The 20416-nt window shown below is 49.2% G+C and overlaps 2 protein-coding genes across 4 annotated transcripts; one reads left to right on the forward strand and one right to left on the reverse strand.

Moving 5' to 3' along the window:
- The first annotated feature begins 727 nt into the window (after positions 1–727).
- On the forward strand, positions 728–5570 carry NPAS4 (neuronal PAS domain protein 4). Its single transcript, XM_077771433.1, has 8 exons — positions 728–902; positions 1628–1779; positions 1969–2071; positions 2190–2451; positions 2633–2742; positions 3089–3224; positions 3345–4780; positions 5496–5570. Exons 1-8 carry the CDS (start codon positions 728–730, stop codon positions 5522–5524), a joined length of 2403 nt encoding a protein of 800 aa, XP_077627559.1. The 3' UTR covers positions 5525–5570.
- Positions 5571–16315: 10745 nt separating this feature from the next.
- On the reverse strand, positions 16316–19559 carry MRPL11 (mitochondrial ribosomal protein L11). 3 transcript variants are annotated; one of them, XM_077771425.1, is made up of 5 exons: positions 19351–19559; positions 18880–18975; positions 18206–18299; positions 17936–18112; positions 16316–16611 (listed from the first exon to the last, which is right to left on the reverse strand). In XM_077771425.1, the coding sequence occupies exons 1-5, from the start codon at positions 19471–19473 to the stop codon at positions 16415–16417; spliced, it is 687 nt and encodes a 228-aa protein (XP_077627551.1). In that variant the 5' UTR covers positions 19474–19559; the 3' UTR covers positions 16316–16414. The 3 variants fall into 3 exon arrangements, with proteins under 3 accessions (XP_077627551.1, XP_077627549.1, XP_077627550.1); XM_077771423.1 differs by having other exon boundaries at positions 17953–18112; positions 19351–19557; XM_077771424.1 differs by lacking the exon at positions 18880–18975 and having other exon boundaries at positions 17953–18112; positions 19351–19558.
- Positions 19560–20416: the final 857 nt, after the last annotated feature.

Here is a 20416-nt window from a genome sequence, read left to right on the forward strand (position 1 = left end):
AGAGTTTTTTGAAAGTGACTAAGGGAATCCCAGATTGAGTAATCCCTAGAGAGAAGCCCCAGCTGCGACCTATCCTTCAGAGGCCAAGGAGGGTCTTTCTCCCCCCGCCCCCCAATGTGAACATGACCTTTGCCTGGCAAATAGCAAGCAACAATTTGTAGGCTACCCTCCCCCTCCCCCATTTCCTTATCTCCTTAGAAAAATCGATGTTGGAACCAACCCCTCCCTCCGCTCTACAGACTCTCCTGCCAGGGGCGTCAGGCCGCCTTAACCTTTGCCCTGTCCCTTCCCTCAGCTGAGCACATTCGGACCCCTGGGTCCCTGCACCCTCTTTCAGGCCTTCCTAACGCAGCGCCCGCTTCTTGGCTCAGCTGCTCCCAGCCGANCGCTCTCATTCTACGTCATGGGATGACGTCGGGAGCCCGGGAGGGAGGAGGAGCGCTCCCCCCTCCCCAGCCAGTGGCTCCCGCTGCAGCTTGCTTAGCCCAGCCTCCTGCTTTACCGCCCCCCCTTTCTCTAAAGCGAGCCCCCCACGCCTAGCAGGAGCTATATAAGGCGGGACGAGGCAGTCGAGGGGGGCAGCGCAGCCGAGCGGAGCCCAGGAGAGGAGAGAGAGAGAGAGAGAGCCTGAGCGAGAGCCGGGGAAGCGAGGAGGAAGCCACCGGTGCGTCGGGACGGGAACGCAGGTGTTCGGAGCACCCGAGCTGGAGCCCTGCAGCCGCTAGTCATGTACCGCTCCACCAAGGGCGCCTCCAAGGCGCGCCGCGACCAGATCAACGCTGAGATCCGGAACCTCAAGGAGCTCCTGCCTCTGGCTGAAGCGGATAAGGTCCGGCTGTCCTACCTGCACATTATGAGTCTTGCTTGCATCTACACTCGCAAAGGCGTCTTCTTCGCTGGAGGTGAGCAAACTGGGGCTGCCAGAGACCGGAGCTGGCGGGCACCGGGGACAGTGGAGCTGAAGGAACCCGCGGGGACTGATGCATGTCTAGGACAGCGTGGCGGCAAGCTGGGGAGGGAAGGGACTTAGGGAACTCAGGTCTTCCTACTTTTCCTCCTGAGCGCTGTTCAGACCTCACCCTAATTCTGGATGAGGGTAAGAGCCTGGATAGTGTCCCTGGTGCCTGACTTATGGGAAGAAGAGATCCAGGACAGAATGGCCCCAGTGTCCACAGCGTAGAGGCACTCCAGGAACCCGGGGAGGGAAGCCCGGGAAGTTGCAGGGATGGAGTCACCCAAACCTGGGCAACCGCGGCCACTGTTCCCTATGTTGAACGGGCTCTTCGGCAGCCTTTGAAGCGCTGTCCGCGGTGCTGACAGCACCACCGGGTTGAGAGGCGCTGCCCGCGGTGCTGAACTACCGGTTGGCTTTTGAGCGCTGTCCGAGGGTCTGAAATTCAGAGCCAAAAAGACCCAGCCCGACGTAGAAGTCAAAGGGCTCGCTGGCTAGGGAGATCCAGCAACAGGTTCCCTGGGCAAGAGCTGTGCGCAGTGGGTCAACAGGTGTGTACAGAGGCAGACTTATGAGAAATTCCTCTGGATTTTCTGCAACTCAGTCCCTGCCTTCCTTACTTTTGCTTTGCTTCCCAGTTTTACTCCTGACCCACTGTATCTTCTCATCCTGCAGGCACGCCTCTGGCGGGCCCCACAGGGCTTCTCTCATCTCAAGAGCTTGAAGACATAGTGGCGGCACTACCTGGATTTCTACTTGTGTTCACAGCTGAGGGGAAGCTACTGTATCTGTCTGAGAGTGTGAGCGAACATCTGGGACACTCCATGGTGAGTCCTAAGAGTCCTCTTAGCTTGGGCTAGGGCACATAATGGGACACAATGAGCTTTCCATTTTTGAGAATCTGAGAATTACTGAGGCTTGAGAGGTTATATACTGCCAGATGCTATGTGCTAAGGATTTACTCTTGCTGCTGCCTTCACTAAATGTCATTTCATTTCTTCTTCACCTTTCTCCAGGTGGACCTGGTTGCCCAGGGTGACAGTATCTACGACATCATTGACCCAGCTGACCACCTAACTGTGCGCCAGCAACTCACCCTGCCTTCTGCCCTGGACACCGGTAAGAACTCCTCTCTCCCTCTCTTAATCAAACCTCCTTCCTGCTTCCCTGCTCCTCCCCACCTGCTATTTCTCTCAACAATCCACCCTCTTATCAGCTTTTCTCTTCATTTAACTAGATCGCCTCTTCCGCTGTCGATTCAACACTTCCAAGTCCCTCAGGCGCCAGAGTGCAGGCAACAAACTGGTGCTTATTCGAGGCCGATTCCACGCTCATCCACCTGGAGCCTACTGGGCAGGAAACCCTGTTTTCACGGCTTTCTGTGCTCCACTGGAGCCAAGACCTCGCCCTGGCCCTGGCCCTGGCCCTGCCTCACTCTTTCTGGCCATGTTCCAGAGCCGTCATGCTAAGGACCTGGCCCTACTGGACATCTCCGAGAGGTAAGCCCAGAGCATTCAGACTCCAGGAGGAAAGCAAGCCAGAGATGAGGGGACCCTAGATTCTGGAGTCAGGACCAGGGAGGATGGGGTGAAAGGGGGCAGAGCATCTGGGAGGGAGTGAGATGCCTGGGTATAAAGCAGGGAAAACAGAAAGCTGACCACACCCTTTCCACCTTCCCAGTGTCCTAATCTACCTGGGCTTTGAGCGCAGTGAACTGCTCTGTAAATCATGGTATGGACTGCTGCACCCTGAGGACCTGGCCCACGCTTCTGCTCAACACTACCGCCTGTGTGAGTGTCCAGAGAGGCTGGGGACAAGACAGGGTGCTGGGAAAGGTCATGGGAGACCCAACCAAGAAGGCCTGTGGTCAAGACTGATGCTGGGGAGATAATAGAGGGCAACAATTTTGGATATTATAGAGTGAACATTAGGGTGAGGAGTCAAAGTGAGAATAGAATCAGGACTGGGGGACTCCAAGTGGTGAGGTCAATGTGGGGAGCTGAGTGGTGCAGGTGAGGGTAGTCAGAAATGGAGATGTCATGGATACCCCCATTCAGTGGAAAGGTCAATAAGAGGGGAGTTTAGGTGGTGTCACCTGCTGTATATCCTAACTCTGCATCTCTTCTTTTCCTTCAGTGGCTGAGAGTGGAGATATTCAGGCAGAGATGGTGGTGAGACTGCAGGCCAAGCCTGGAGGCTGGGCATGGATTTATTGCCTGTTATACTCAGAAGGTCCAGAGGGCCCCATTACTGCTAATAACTACCCAATCAGGTGAGTTGCAAGTCAGGGGCTTAGACGGCAACTGAGGTGGGCATGGAGGAGTTAAAACTCAGGAACTTCTCTGGGAAAGACCACCAGACCCTTACCATCTACCTCTTCTCTCCTCTCCAGTGATACAGAAGCCTGGAGCCTCCGCCAGCAGCTGAACTCTGAAAACACCCAGGCAGCCTATGTTCTGGGCACCCCAACCATGCTGCCCTCGTTCCCTGAGAGCATCCTTTCCCAAGAGCAGTGCTCCAGCACCAACCCACTTTTCCCCCCAGCCTTGGGGGCTCCCAGAAGCACCAGTTTCCCTAGTGCTCCAGAGCTGGGTGCTGCCTCAACATCAGAAGAGCTTCCTCAAACCCAAAAAGAGTTGGGCTTTAGTTACCTGGCATTCCCATCTGGCCCTGAGCCTTCTCTTCAAGCAGACCTGAGCAAGGATCTTGTGTGTACTCCACCCTACACACCCCACCAGCCAGGAGGCTGTGCCTTCCTCTTCAGCCTCCACGAGCCCTTCCAGACCCACTTGTCCACTCCAACCAGCTCTCTCCAAGAACAGCTGACTCCAAGCACTGCCACCTTTTCTGATCAACTGACGCCGAGCAGTGCAACCTTCCCAGATCCGCTGATGAGCCCACTTCAAGGCCAGCTGACCGAAAGCTCAGCCAGAAGCTATGAAGATCAACTGACTCCCTGCACCTCTGCCTTCCCAGACCAGCTGCTTCCCAGCACTGCCACCTTCCCAGAGCCTCTGGGCAGTCCTGCCCATGAACAGCTGACTCCTCCCAGCACCGCATTCCAAGCACACCTCAACAGCCCCAGCCAAACCTTCCCAGAACAACTGAGCCCCAATCCCACCAAGACTTACTTCACCCAGGAGGGATGCAGTTTTCTCTATGAGAAGTTGCCCCCAAGTCCTAGCAGCCCTGGTAATGGGGACTGCACGCTCCTGGCCCTAGCCCAGCTGCGGGGCCCCCTCTCTGTGGACGTCCCTCTAGTGCCCGAAGGCCTGCTTACACCCGAGGCCTCTCCAGTCAAACAGAGTTTCTTCCACTACTCTGAGAAGGAGCAGAATGAGATAGACCGCCTCATCCAGCAGATCAGCCAGTTGGCTCAGGGCATGGACAGGCCCTTCTCAGCTGAGGCTGGCACGGGCGGGCTGGAGCCACTTGGAGGTCTGGAGCCCCTGGACTCCAACCTGTCTCTGCCGGGGGCTGGTCCCCCTGTGCTCAGCCTGGACCTGAAACCCTGGAAATGCCAGGAGCTGGATTTCCTGGCTGACCCTGATAACATATTCCTGGAAGAGACGCCCGTGGAAGACATATTCATGGATCTCTCTACCCCAGACCCCAATGGGGAATGGAGTTCAGGGGATCCTGAGGCAGCGGTCCCAGGAGGGGCCTCATCGCCTTGCAACAACCTGTCCCCAGAAGACCACAGCTTCCTGGAGGACCTGGCCACATATGAAACCGCCTTTGAGACAGGTGTCTCAGCATTCCCCTACGATGGGTTTACTGATGAGTTGCATCAACTCCAGAGCCAAGTTCAAGACAGCTTCCATGAAGGCAAGTCCAACCAAAATGTTCAGAAACTCAAGTCCCTGTCCTGCCAATGAGATGCTAGTGAAATTAGATGAGTAAATTCCCCTTTTTGTGCCTGAATTTTATTAACAGGATAACAACACCTGCTGCCCAGGGTAGCAGTGAGGCTAAGAACTAGTGAAAAATTTAGCATAGATGTTCTGGACAAGTAGGCCTAGAAGGCAGGGGTCACAGGTGCAGTATAAAATGCAAGAGGATCCTTGGTAATGGTTTGTGATTCTTAATTCTGTGAGGGGCCTAGATCAGCTATCACCACCCATTTTACAGATGAAGAAAACCAAGGTCCCAGAGTTAAAGGAAGAAACTTGGCCTAAGGTCAGATAACAAATTGATGGGAGAGGGATTAGAGTTCTATCTCAGTATTCTTACCCCTTAAAGAGAATACAGAGCAAGGGTTTGTAGAAGTTTGGGAAAGGGAGAAAGTGAAACTTAGTCCCTGGCTCATTGGAGGCTCCCTGCTCATGACTCCATCCTTTCCAAAACTACAGTTATAGTTTCACTCCACGCACCCAAATTGCTTCCTTATCTTGCTGAGCCTCTGGTGATCACTCAGTCATTGGACCAACATATTTGAAGCCCATACTATGTGCTAACAGTGCACCACATCCTCAACCTATCTTTCCTAATGGCCTTACTGACTGTCATCTCCCTCTCTCTCTCTCTCTCTCTCTCTCTGCAGATGGAAGTGGAGGGGAACCAACGTTTTGAATAAGTCTGTGACTTAACGTCGTCAAGTATGGCATATTGTCATCAAGACGTGGAGCCGCTCTCCACCCCCCCGGGACAGTTGGGGGGATTCTGGGGGCCAGAGGGGGATATATCTGATTCCCTAGGCCCTGCAGGATTTGGGGGGGGGGAGGTGGGAGGGCAAGGGAGGGGAGCTTCTTTTTAAAATTTAGAGACTTCAAGCACTCTCAGTTTCCATTTCAATCTGTATTCACTCGTAGTGAGTTTCCTTGAATGGGATTTTCAAGCGGAGAATGGGGGAGTCTCACTTCCCCACTCCCCACACTACCCCATGGGCCTGGGCCAGTTCTCCACTCCTGGGGGCCAAGCCACCCCTGGGCCTTGGTGGGGGAAAGGCAGCGCCCACCTGGGCCAGCCTGTGCCCCGAGGGGCTCTTGACACCCACGTAGAATTCTCTACACACCAGTAACGGGATTTCAATTCCGATGGACTCTGCCGCCCTGGCGGCCCTTCTTGTGACTTTTGCGCCCCGCGCCTGGGGTGGGGGGCGCGAAGAGACGCTACGTTCCTTTCCGATGGAGGAAGGCAGACCTGCCGCTGTCACACGTGTGCTTGCACGAGTGCGTGTACCTGGTGCGGGACTCACCCGGCTGCCAGACTGCCTGGGCCTGCCCAGGTGGCCACTTCGTGGTGCTGCGGTGACTTTGTAGCCAACTTTATAATAAAGTCCAGTTTGCCTTTTTGGTACCACTGGTGTCATGTACTGCTGTGGAAGGGGAAGGGTGGGGATCTGAGAAGGGGAGTCTGGGGGTCAGGAGATAAAGCCTGGATCTGTTGGAAGCCCTGGTGTTTCTTCAGTCACTTACACGCTCATTCGTTCCTTCACTCAACATGGGCATACAGTGTGTGGCCCACTCTGTGCTAGAAGCTAAAGAGTTTGGGGCTGAAACACTTGCCTTCAAGATGCTTTGGCATAAAATATTAGAGGGTATTGGAGTCTCCCTGCTCTAGGCTTGCAGTGCTCACAATGTGAGAGGGAGCAGAAGGGCCTGGGGATGGGTGGGGGATTCAGCTTGGCATTTTCCTGGACATGGGTTTGAAATTTCAGACATGAGTCTCTTCCTTTAGCGACTTCCCTTTGGGGCCCTGGGTCTTCTAACTGGAAATGATGACCATCTGCGTAATCTCTGCATGGGGCTTCAGCGGACACTTTTAAATCCCCTGTTCACTACAATAAAGCCTCTAGACAGGCATTTTAGCACCATTTCACAGATGAAGAAACTGATGACCTCAGGTAAAAAGTGATTTGCTCCTATAGTTAGTTGGCGGGAGGCATGGGTGGACAACATACCCACATCATCTACATCTGAGTTCTGGGCTCTTCTCTCTCTCTTCCCAAAGACAGGGAATCACTATATGATATAGTGATTGTCCCATCCCAGATGACCTGAGAAAGTCAGGCTTGGGCTGGAATAGGTGCCTCTTCTCCTTCTCCAGGTCTGCAAGCTAGAGCAGATCCTCAGCTTCTGAGCAGAATAAAACTGACTGGGTCAATAGAAGAACTTGGTGGGAGGCAGGAGAGTGAAAATTGGGAGACAGAAAGACCTGGATTCAAATCCATGTCCAACCACTATTTGCCACGTCAGACATGAGCCCCGGTTTCTTCACAGGTAAAATAGGACTGAAAAAAAAGGGGAACCCCCCTCAAAGATGCTGCTAAAATCTGATTGGGTCTTTCTAAGCTGAGGAGCACACAACAGACTTAAGTTATTTGAATGAATTAGAAGGCTCTGGTGGCCACCAAGTCTCAGAGAAGTTTCTTTCTCAAGGAGAGGAAGGAAACTCCAATCTTCCCCCAGTGAAATATGGGACTGGGCTCCAGTAGCTGAGATCATGACACTGAGAATCGCCTAAATTCTGTCTCATTCGAAATCCTCCAGCTCCAGGGCCATGCCCTTGAGAGGGTCCCTCAAGGAGGAAGACATTCCAGGGACCTGTTACCCTTTTTCCACCTTGGATGGGTCCTTGGATGAAACAGGGATAAAGCCTTGCCCTCTGCCTTCCTGTCCATCTGTTCTCCAACCAGGACAGACAAAGTGAACCGTAAGCCCCGGGGGGACCCTGTCTTAGCTCAACTCCCCTGCTGGCTCGGCACGGGGCTGAGCACGTAGCAGACACACCAGAAATATTTGCTTGAGAGGAACCATATCTGAAGATTGGCCCAAGGATCTGAGTAGAAAGTTATCAAATTCTACCACAAAAACTTGTTCCTGAGTTCCCCAGAAGGCAAATGGTTGTAGCTCTCAGCTTCGAATCTTCAGTGAACATATAAGCTCAAGACACACTGGAACCCATCTAAAAGCCTCCCTGGTTGTCATCAAAAAGGAAAGAAAAGTCTGAGAAGCTGTAAACAGCTGAAAGGAGCCTAAGAAAAATGACAACGAAATATGCAGTGATAGTCTGGATAGGCTCCTGGAACAGAAAAGGGACAGAGGTTTAAAAAAAAGAGAAATCTGAATAAAGTATAGACCTTAGTTAATAATGATGTATCCGTATAGCCTCATTAATTGTGACAAGTGTACCAATAAGTGTAAGATGTTAATAACGGGAAATAATAGGCATGGAGTCTGCTTAATATTTCTATAAACCTAAATTAAAACTGAAATGAAAAGTTTCTTAAAAAGTTAAACCAAATAAATGAGAATCTAAGAAATTTAAATGTGTGACAAAAAAGAAGCACTTCACGGGGTGGTTTCTGGTGGTGGTGGGTGATAGTAGACTGCATTTTGATGAGGAGGTACCAGAGATCACTCAGACCCAGAGATCGAGACAGGCACGTCCTGCGCAGAGAAAACAAAAAAATAGGAAAGCGAATTGCCCCACCTGCTGGACAGAGAAAGATCTGCTTCTGTTTCTCTACATGGCAAAGTCCCTGTGGCTCAGAGCACCATAGCTGAGAACAAATGGATAAACTGAGGCTGGGAGACAGGAAAGAAGTTGCCCAATTGCACTACCAGAGTCACTGCTCAACTCTGAGTCAGTTCCCTTCCCACCACTACTAACTCTTCCCTGGGAGCAGGATGTAGAAGAAGGGGTTCAAGTTTTAGGGTCATAAAGACTGCATTCAAGTGCTTCATTTTTCCATGTGATAAATATTTACAATACCTGTATGTGCCAGGAGCTGTTTTGTTTTTTGGGGATTCAGGAGTGCACAAGACAGACAAGGTCCCTGGGCTCACAGAGCTCATATTCTAGTTGCGGGAGACACACAAAAAGTAAGTAAGCAGCCTAAAAAGAGTATACAGTATGTACAGTAAGGGAAAGAACCAGGATGCTGTGGCAAAGAGCCAGAGCTCTAGTTTAGAGTCTTCTAACTTTGAGTGGGGTGTCAGAAAAACTTTATATGGAGATAATATTGGAGTGCCTGGCTGGCTCAGTCCATGGAGCGCTCAATTCTCTTTTTTTTTAATCAAAAAAATATTTATGATATGATAAAAGTTGCTCATATTAAGTCCTCATTAGAACTTCCATTATTTTTAATTTAACAGTAAAAAGGGAATCATATTGATGTTACACATCAGTGAAAACTACATTGAAATGAAACTATTCTCTGGGTTTTTTGCAGTTTGAAAATAAGTGAACAATTACTGATTAAGAATTAATAGTTACATTGAAATAGCTTAACCAATAGTAGAGATGGTATCTGGTTAACATTAGTCATAGAATGCAGCAGCTATGGAATTAGGTTTTGAATTGTGAACGTCTTTAGTTTTTATACTTTTACTTCACAATAAAATAATACTTTATACACCTTTAAGGAAAGTATGATACAGTGGCTGAAGTGCTAGGTGAAAGCTGAAGGAATTATGGAGCGCCCAATTCTTGATCTCGGAGTTGTGAGTTCAAGCCCCACATTGAGTGTAGAGATTGCTTGAAAATAAAATCTTTTTTTCTTTTCTTTAGGAATAGCAAGGAAATCGGTGTGACTGGATCAAGGTCAACAAAATGAGGGGAAAAGATTACTCAGGGCCTTTTAACTGTATTAAGAAACTTAGACTTGATTTCATGTGCATTAGGAATCCACTGAGTAGACTTGAGCAGGGGAAGAGCATGATACGATTACATGTTTAAGCCCTCCTTCTTGAACATAGAAACAAGAAGAAGTAGATGAACTAAAATTTCAGAGAGAAAAGAGCCCCTCATGTGTGAGCTGATGAGCACATCATCTTCTTCCCCAGAGAAATCTTTCTGTTCTGGGTGCAGGCTGATTGGCTTAGTCCAGTCAAAGGGAATCCATGGGAAGTGCTTTTGGGGTGGCCATGAGGGTCTGGTATAATGGATTGGAAGTTGGATGTGGCCCAAAATGGCCTTTCCCCCCAAGGAGTAGTTACTAGACTGAGATGAAAGCTAAAAGGCAAAGAGAATTCCCCCATAGTCTCCTGGTACTAAAGGGTAGAATCCTCATGATCTCAACCCATCAAGACACATACAAGATTTCAAACCCACATGGGGAGGAATGCTAAGCTCAAATCCTCTCAGGGGCAGAATGGAACTCCCCCAGTCTTTCAGGGTTGAAGAAAAATAGGCCTTTCAAATTGCAAAAGCAATTCAGTGGAGGAAGAATAATCTTCTCCACAAATGGTACAAATTAGGCATCCTTGGGGGCGGGGAGAGAGGAGAGGAAGAACCCTAAGCAAAGCCTCCCATCTTATACAAAAATTAACTCAGAATGGGTCACAGACTTAAATGTGAAACATAATTATACTCTGGATATGGTTTAAGACGACATGGCCTGTAGTAAATAAAGCTTTTATGGTGTGGACAGAGAGCTCAACAAAATGAAACAAAGCAATGTAAATACAACACATAAAATATAAAACTGGTAGAAGAAAACATAAAAGAAAATCTTAGGTACCAGGGGCTTGGTGAAGAGTTCTTAGTCATGACACCAAAATTATGATCCATAAGAGGAAAAAATGTTAAGGTGAACTTTGTTGAAATTAAAAGTGTTTGTTCTGTGAAGGATCTTGTTCAGAGGATAAAAAGACAAGCTACCAGTGGGAGACAATATTTGTAAACCACGTGTCCGATAAAGGACTCCTATCTACAACTCTTGAGACACACAATAAAAAAACAAGCAATCCATTAGAAAATTTTTAAAAAATGACATGAAAAGACATTTTACCATAGAACATATATGTATAGTAAACAAACACATGAAAAAATTAAAAATATTAACCATTAGGAAAACATGAATTAAGACCACAGTGAGAGATCACTAACCACCTGTCAGAACAACTAAATAAGAACAATAATGACGGTAATATTAAGCGCTGGTAGGAATGCAGAGAAACAAGATCACTCACTTATCGCTGGTTGGAATGTAAGGATACAACTACTCTGGAAAGAAATTTTGCAGTTTCTTTTTCTTTTCCTTCCTTCCTTCCTTCCTTCCTTCCTTCCTTCCTTCCTTCCCTTCCTTTCCTTCCTTCCCTTCCTTCCTAACTCTTTTCCTCTCTCCCTCCCTCCCTTCCTTTTGAGAGAAAGAGCATGTGCAAGTGGGGAGGAGCAGAGAGACAGGGTGAGATTCTCAAGCGGGCTCCAGGCTGAGCATGGAGGGCTCAATCTGACCGCCAGGAGATCGTGACCTGAGCTGAAATCAAGAGCCAGATGCTCAACCAACTGAGCCACCCAGGTGTCCCAAAACTTTGCAGTTTCTCACAAAACCAAACACACTAGACCACCTAGCAATTGTACCCTTGGTCATTTGTTCAAAGGAGTGAAAATTCTGTCTTTCAGGAATGATCATAACAGTTTTACTTGTGATAGCAAAAACGTGGAAACAACAAAACACCCTTTAACGAGTGAATGATCAACAGACTGTGGTACATCCACACCTTGGGACACTACTCAGCAATAAAAAAGAATGACCTACTGGTACACACAACCTGGACGAATCTTAAAGGTATTATGCTAAGTGACAAAAAAAAAAAAAGCAATCTGAAAAGGACACATACTGCATGAATCCACTTACATAGCATTCTAGAAATGAGAACAAAGACCTCCGTGTTACAGAGGTGGAGAACAAATTAGTGGTTGCAAGGACCAGGGAGAGCAGGGGAGCGGGATGGTGTGACCACAGATGAGAAAAATCATCCGAGATGGGAGATGTAGGGTCTTTTATAACTGAATCTTGGAAGTGACATAACACCACTTCTGCCATAGTCTATTGGTGACAAAGGCCACCCCTGGGACAATGTGGGTGGGGGCTAACTACTAAGAGGTGGGAATCTTTGGAGACAGTTTCGGAAGGTGGCTACCACACCAACTAGTGCTGTTACCAGAACATCTAAAACCGAAGGATAAAAAAAAGTTGAAATGATGGAAAAAAGAGTAATACCAATGCTAACCAAAAGAGAGATTGATGTTGACATATTTTTTATTTAATTTTAAGGTTTTATTTATTTCTAGGAGAGAGAGAGAGAGACAGCGTGAGCAGGGGAGGGTCAGAGAGAGAGGGAGTCACAGACTGAAACAGGCTCCAGGCTCCGAGCTGGCAGTCAGCACAGAGCCCGACGCGGGGCTCGAACCCACGAACCGCGAGATCATGACCTAAGCGAAAGTCGGACGCTTAACCGACTAAGCCACCCAGGAGCCCCATTATGTTGGCATATTTAATAGCAGCCATAGACACTATTTTTGGACAATTCTTATAGTTTTACAGTGAAAAACAGAAATGGGGCAGTGGCTACAGGGAGATGTGAAGCCAGAGAAGTAGGCTGTTGTTGTTTTTTTTAAATAATCCTGGAATATGCATGTTTCCTCCGGAAAACAATATGGGAATAATAACAGCTACCATTTATTGAAGCCTTGCAATATGCTTGTTATTGTTCTGAATGCTTTCTGTGCATTAATTCACATTATTTAATTTAATTTATTTAATATTTAATTAATAAATTAATTTAATTCACATTAATTAATCTTTACAACAATCTGTTCACGTAAGCACTATTTTCTCTGTCTTATAGATGAGTCTAAGGTACAGAGTAGTTAAGTAACTTGCCCCAGACCACACAGCTAAGGAGCATGGAGCTCCTGTACAGCCTGAACCATTCTATCTTACTGCATCTGGGAGAAACTAGCGAGAGAGAGGGTGGTGGTATAGGAAGCGAGAGAGAGGGCCATCAGCAGAGGTGAAGGGATTTGTCTCTGATGAGACAAAAAGACTGCATTCTTACAGACAGGAAGAAGTGAAGGATGGTAGGTTTGTAGATTTGGTCAAAGTTGTGGGAGTTTTCCATATGATGGTTTTTATTTCCTCATGTGAAGTAAGGGGCCGTGTGTGATCCCAGGCAAGCACTTGACACCCAAGCTTCATTTTCTTCATCTACAAAATGGAGATAAAGGCACTTATATCATGTGATTCTTAAAGAAATTAAAAATGAAGAGCAACTCCACCACCTCCCTTCTAAGACTTTACCCTGAGGGAAATAACCAGAAATGGGCCACACTGGGTTTCATTCCACTTTTCCAACATGACAAGCTTATCCCCAAACCGTCAGGTTGGGCTAAGGCTTGCTGCTGTGACAAAGCGCAACTTTGTTTAAATGAACAAGGTCCATTTCTTGCTCGCACAAAGACTGCTGTGGGCACAGGCAAAGCTTCAGTGCAGCTGCCCCCAGGGTGTCTCAGCCTGTATCTCCACATCCACACGGGCTTCTGCTTGCTGCGGCAGGGGAAAACAGCATTGCGGAGTCTCACGGTCTAGTAAATAATTCTGTCCACATCACTTCTGCTCACGTTTCACTGGCCAAAGCAAATCAGATAGCCTCATTTAATTTCAAAAGGCAGCCTAGTGCGGTGCCCAGCGTGAGAGGCAGAGCAGAAATATTGAGAGCATCACTCTACCACAGTCCCACTGTGCACATGCTGTTGGTTCTTGTGGCAGACAGACCCTAAGGTGGCCCAGGATCCCCAGCTCCTGGTATTCACGTCTTTGTATAATTTCTTCTCCTTGAGTATAGGTGGGAGCTGTGACTTGCTTCTAACCAACAAAATACGGCAAAGGTGACAGGACGTACATGAGGATGCGGCTGTGACTACATTATATAAGACTAATGCTCCCCCCGTGAGGAGACATTCTCCCTCCCTGGCTGTGGTGGGAAGGCCCACATAGCAAGGAACTGAGAGTGTCCTCTCCCCAACAACAGGGGCTTTCAGTCCTACTGCCCAGAAAGAACTAAATACTGCCACCAACCACATGACTTCAGAAGTGGATTCGTCCCCAGTTGGGCCGCAGATGAGACCACAGCCCCCAGGCAGCCCTTCAATTGCAGTTTTGTGAGACCCTGAAGCAGAGAACCAGACTAAGCCATGCTTAGAGATTGAGACAAAGGTGTTTTAAGCCACTAGGTGTGCGAAAATATCATTACGCAGTGATAGATAATGGACACAGCTCTGCCTGAGACCCCATGCAGAACTCACCCCCAGCTGTCTCAGTCATTCTTCAGGTCTTGCCTTCAACCCCTTTGCTTTAATGCTTACTTATTTCTGAGAGATAGAAGAGTGCATGAGCAAGGGAGGGAAGGCAGAGAGAGAGAGAAAGAGGGAGACACAGAACCCGAAACAGCCTCCGCTGTCAGTGCAGAGCCCGATGAGGGGCTCAAACTCACGAACCACAAGATCATGACCTGAGCTGAAGTTGTAGGCTCAACCGACTGAGCCACCCGGGTGCCCCAACCCCTTTGGTTTAAAATCACTTCCCCTGAGAACTCCTCACTGAATCCCCAGGCTTGGCTGTGCTCCATGCCTGTCATACCTCTCCTTTGTCATAGTAACTAATTTTTTCTGTGTAATTATTGTTAAATGCCATCTCTGAAGGGAGGAACTGTCACATTTACTTTTGTGTCCTCAGTTCTAAGAGTGCCAAAAAACCAGGGCCTGATACATAAGCCACTCAAAACTGTTATCCAAGTGATGTTCATCACTTGTATAAGTGATGCGTGTATGCATGCATAAGAGATGCATGTATACATCTTTTTTATTTTGAGAGAGAGAGAGGAGGCACATGAGCAGGGGAGAGGCAGAGAGAGGAGAGAGAATCCCAAGCAGGGTCCATACTGTCAGCACGGAGCCTGATGCAGGGCTCAATCTCATAAACTGAGATCATGACCTGAGCTGAAATCAAGAGTCAGGTGCTTAACTGACGGAGCCACCTAGGCACCCCTGTATACATATTTTTAATGTTAATAAAATTTCCAACATTTAGGGGCGCCTGGGTGGCTTAGTCGGTTAAGCGTCCGACTTTCGCTTAGGTCATGATCTCGCGGTTCGTGGGTTCGAGCCCCGCGTCGGGCTCTGTGCTGACTGCCAGCTCAGAGCCTGGAGCCTGTTTCAGTCTGTGACTCCCTCTCTCTCTGACCCTCCCCTGCTCACGCTGTCTCTCTCTCTCTCTCTCCTAGAAATAAATAAAATATTTAAAAAAAAAAATTAAAAAAAAAAATTTCCAACATTTAAGGACTTGGTAAAATAAGTTATGGCTCACTCATACAACAAAATATTAGGAAGTCATTAAAATCATTTGAGGAAGATAATAACAGAAAATGTTCTTTCTTTCTCTCTTCCTTTCTTTCTCTCTCTCTCTCTTTTGAGTGAGAGAGAGTGGAGAAGGGGCAGGGAGAGAGAATCTCAAGCAGGCTTTGTGCCATCAGCAAAGAGCCCGATGCAGGGCTTGATGTCACAAACCACGAGATCATGACCTGAGCCGAAATCAAGAGTTGGACACAATTGACTGAGCCACCCAGGTGCCTCTCCAATTTGTTTTCTTAATGTCTTTTTTTTTTTTAATTTTTAAAAATGTTTTATTTATTTCTGAAAGAGCGAGAGACACAGGGGGGAGGTTCAGAGAGAAACACAAAGTCTGAAACAGGATCCAGGCTCTGAGCTGTCAGCACAGAGCCCGACACAGGGCTCGAACCCACGAGACGTGACATCATGACCTGAGCCGAAGTCGGATGCCCAACTGACTGAGCCACCCAGGCACCCCTTAAATAGTCTTATATATAAATACACACACAAAGAAACAGTAGAAAAGATAAAACACCAAAATACTGGCAGGAGTCTCATCTGGGTGGTGGGATTACATGAGGTTTTCAGTTCTTGTATTTTTTTACACTTTCCAAAGCTCATTGTAGATGGAAGTGCCTAGCACCTAACATGCTCAGTAAATGTGAACCCCATTTCTGCCCTGACTCCTCTCGTTGAGAGGGCAAGAATCCTCGATGTTCTGGATAGTGAGAAAAACCCAAGGCCAGCGGCTTCCCAACTTGTGCAGGCACCTACTGAAGCTATGGTTTGCTTCTTCTGCAGGTCTGCAGCCGTCAACTCCACAGTAGCTCACCCAGGACAGGGGTCAGCTCAGGGGAGGGGCCTGAAGTAGCGCCTGGGACCCAGGGTGCTGTGTGCAGTAACTGCTTGGCGCCGAGTCCCCACAGCAGGCTACTTCTGTTGAGGTGGGAAGTCGCCAAGGTGAGCAGAGATTTCTGGTGGAGCCGCAAGCTACCTCTGCTGCTTCTGTACACCTAAGCCTTGGCCCCCACGGCCCCCACCTGTTCTCTTCCCCCTGAGGAGGAGGAAAACACAGATTTCGAATCGGAAGGCTGGACCTCTCACCCCTACCTTTGCCGCCAATTCAAAACCTGGGCGAGGAGCTCTGCTTGGCTGAGCGAGCACTGGATTCCGCAGCCTGAGGAGCTGTATGAAGACCCTCCTTCCTTACCCTTTCCCCTGGGGTCCCAAGACAGAAACTGAGAGTGGGTGACAAAAGACGTTTATTTAGGCTTGATCCCTTGATACTATCATACATATAAAAATATATAAGTTAAAGTCAGGGAAATAACAATCAGATTGGTGTCACCTCCCTTCCTCCCCTTTGGCACAGCTTTTCCAACTGGCCTCCAGTCCAGCTGTTCCCTTCAAAATCCTGGAGGGCAAGGGACAGGGGTCACTTCTTGGCAGCTTCTGCCTGGGCTGCCAAATCTGCCTCTTTCTGGGCAGCCAGGAATGCGGCTCGCTCCTTCTGGAAAGCTGCCAGCTCTTCTGAACTGAGGCTGCAGGTGTGGAAAAACAGATGGTGAGTGTCCAGTCACCGTTGGGGGCTTACCAGGGCCCATGTCACCGTCTCCAAACACTTTCTCCCTTCCTGGACTCCCCAGCCGCCATGCCTTTGCCACCCCACTCCCACCCCCACCTCCGCCTTTCATTCCCTTCTTCAAGCCCCACTGGTCCTTTGAGGTCTCAGCCAACCCCCAGTCCGGATGAACTGCCCCTTCCTCTGTGCCCTCGAACACTTTGTACAAAGTCATCAGGCTGTGCGCACGTGTTTCCATGCAACCAGGAGTCAGACTGACTCATCTCTGTACTCCTAGCACAAGTAAAGATTTGAGAAAAGTCAAGTCTACCTCTGTCTCATGCTTCACCTCACTTCTCTTGCGAAACAACCATCAGCCTCAGCAAGGGACGCAAAGTCAGCAAGAGGCCCGTAAAGGACCAAGTGCTGCCCCTGCTNAGAGAAAAGTCTTTTAAAAGACTTGAGAAAAGTCAAGTCTACCTCTGTCTCATGCTTCACCTCACTTCTCTTGCGAAACAACCATCAGCCTCAGCAAGGGACGCAAAGTCAGCAAGAGGCCCGTAAAGGACCAAGTGCTGCCCCTGCTGTTGTCTAAGCCAGATGCCCTCCCTTTCAGCACCTCACTCCAAGAAACTATTCCTGAGGTCATCCCCAAGCTCTAGGAGGGGGACCCCCGTTGGCCTCTGGATCAGGTCTGAACTAGAGACAGCTATAAACAGCCTTCGGGCTTCCCGACTGGTCCGCTGGCCTCACCTCTCTTACTGTTCTCCACCTGGCTTCTAGCCCCATGTACCAGATTGCACTGCACTTCTTTACTTCACTTTTTCACCTTCTGTCCTTTACAGGGATCTTCCCACTGCTTGGAAGACTTGCCCCAGTCCTTGACCTCTGTTTCCAAGTCTCTGCTTAGATGTCCCCTCCTCTATGAAGTCCTCATTGACACTCCAGGCAAAATCAGGAGCTCTACTCTCTGTTCTCAAGACCCCTGTAGTTACTTTTGTCAACAACAATGACCTTCCGGCAGCCTAACGTTCCCTTTATGCTTCTGCCTCCAGCTCTGAACTGTGACCTCCTTAGGAGCGGGGGCAGGCATGGCTGTCTCGTTCCTAGTTGTATGCAATGTCCAGAATGATGTCTAACACACAACAGGTATTTAATATTCATCTTCCAAATGGATGAATAAGGCTTCCCGCTTCTAAGAAGTCTAAGGTCCTTGACTCAGAAGCTGACCATCCCACTGTAATGGGCCCTCTCGGCTTTGCCCCAGAGTCAAGAATCTTCCAAGCCCTCCCCTCCCGTTGCACCTTCCCAGAATACGCACTCCTTCACCACACGAATGCCCAGGGAACGGGCAGAGCCAATGATGGAGCGAACAACAGAGGACAGGGGCACATCCTGAAGGGCGAAGGCGTCGTCCTGAGCTTTAACTCGGGCGATCTCATACACATGCTTCAAGGTCACCAGGCCTGCCACCTCCTTCCCTGAGAGGAAGAAACAAGTAGCCCTTAAGGTGCCCCTGCTTCCTTCCAGAGGCCAGAGGCCCCAGGCCCCCGGGAAGCCACACTGACCCTTACCTGTCTGCCGGGCCCCCTTCTCAATCCCAGCAGCTGCTTTCAGGAAGTAGGAGACAGTGGGTTGTCCAATCTTGATCTCAAATGTCCTGTCAGGCTTAATGGAAGAACATATATATGAGAATCTCCCTCCTGCCTCCCCTAACTCCTGCTGCCCCGGGTCCAGAGAACTTCTAACTTCTGTCCCCCACCTCCCTTGATTCACCTTCTGATGGTGTCCATCTAACAGACCACAAAACCACAGGGAAAATAAATCTGTGGCAGCTTTGTCACTTCTAATCCAGGCCCGACTCTGCTCTAGGAGCCCCAGTGAAATGGAGAGGCAAAGGAGGAACTACAACAGGAAGGACAGGCTCAGAAAAGATACGGTCTGGTCTCCAGTGTGTAAATGGGGAAAGCGGGACTCAGACAGGAAGAGACGACCCAAAGTTAGGGGCAGAGTAGGAACCCCAAGTGACCAGCCCCAGGAATTAGGGAGAATAACGGGGAAGAAAAATAAACAGGGTCGAGAGGTGATGGGGAGTAAGGCCAGCACTGGTCGCAATGAGCACCAGGTGATGTAGGGGGTTGCTGAATCACTATTTTGCACACCCGAAACTAGTGTAACACGGTATGTTGACTAACTGGTATCAAAATAAAACTTAAAACCAAACAGGCTCAGAGTCCCGACTGTGCACCTTCACATATATCTTGGTGGGCAAAGGAATGCCTTCTTTGATGTCCTTTGTCTTCTCGTTGAACTCTTTGCAGAACTGGTTGATGGAAACGCCTCTCTGGGAGGGAGGCATTGGCGTTAGTGTGGGGAGGAAGGGGCGGCTTCCCACCACGCAGGAGGTTCTGTCCGTTTCCTCCCTCGTCTTCACTTCGTTACGTTCCCATCCTGTTTTTGCTGCCCAGATTCAACTAACACTTTCCGCGCCAGATGATCTGTACGCATCAACCCTCTACCCCTACAGCAGCCGGCGACGAAGGACGGAGGAAGCGGCGCCTCGAAGAGCCCACGTAACGAACGCAAAGATATAAAACGTGCGGGTAGCAGAGCCGCGTTTTCACCGCGGCCTCCCTGGCTCCGGAGCCCGCACCCTCCGCCCGGGTACCAGCTCCCACCCCACGGCGCCTCCCGCTCCGCGTTCCAGCCACCGCTGCACCTGACCCAGGATGGGGCCTAGTGGGGGCCCGGACATGGCCTGGCCTGCCCGCACGATGGCCCGGATCACGCCACCGGCCTCGGGCTTCCGGAGGGCCCGAGTGGCCCGGTTCAGCTTGGACATGACGCGGGATTCCCGGCCTTAGTTCACCTCAGGGCAACGGCAAGAGAGACGGCTTTGGGCGCCGCCATTCTGGGTCAGAGGTCAAGGGTCCTCGCGTCAGGTGAAGCCAACAAAAAGCCGCATTGTTTCAGCCCTTCTACTCTCCAACTCGTAAAGCAAGAAGAGTAATATGAAAGAAAAAAACGTTTTAACTCGCCATCTGAAGATAGGGGAAGGACCTGAGTGGTTCAGATACACACTTTCCGCCTGCAGAGAACATAGGCAGTACCTCGGACAGCTAAACTGGAGGAGGAGGGAGCCCCCAATGCCCGCACAGCATTGTGGGCATGGTGGTTTTGACCGTTCACGCCTGTCTCGCATATTGCTATGCTCTGAGGCGCCATCTGCTGGACACGATTATAACCCGTGCGTTTGAAAGGAACGGAGAGCTTCTCAGGCGTGGGAATCTCTTTTTACTTTCTGAACCCGTTTCCTCACCGGTTGTTGAAAGGCACCATGGTTAAGAATACAGACCCTGGAAGCATACTGACCGGTTGCTCCCCATGCTGGCCGTTTCCTCCCCCTGTACAATGGGGGTTATAATATGTAGACACAGTTCCAGGGATTGTTGTGAGGATTGAGTTAGCGAGTATGTTAGAACAATCCCTGGCACCTGGTGAGCATGCGCTAATAGCAGGACACTGAGCACAAAATCTTCAGAGAGCCGTTGTGAGGCTTAACAGGCCCTGAAAAAGTTTGATACATCATCTGTGCCCAATAAAATAGAACAATAAAATAAGCCAGCATCTTTTTACGTCATTTAATTTTTATTTTTTTTTTAGCTCTTGTGACATTCCAGGCACGGCGCTAAGCACTTTAAGGGCAATATTATCTCATTTAATCCTCACAATGGCATGAGATGATACATTAATTATATTACACCCCTTTTACAAAGAGAACACTG

The sequence above is a fragment of the Crocuta crocuta genome, unplaced genomic scaffold (assembly GCF_008692635.1).
Source record: "Crocuta crocuta isolate KB4526 unplaced genomic scaffold, BGI_CrCroc_1.0 scaffold647, whole genome shotgun sequence".
NCBI lineage: Eukaryota > Metazoa > Chordata > Mammalia > Carnivora > Hyaenidae > Crocuta > Crocuta crocuta.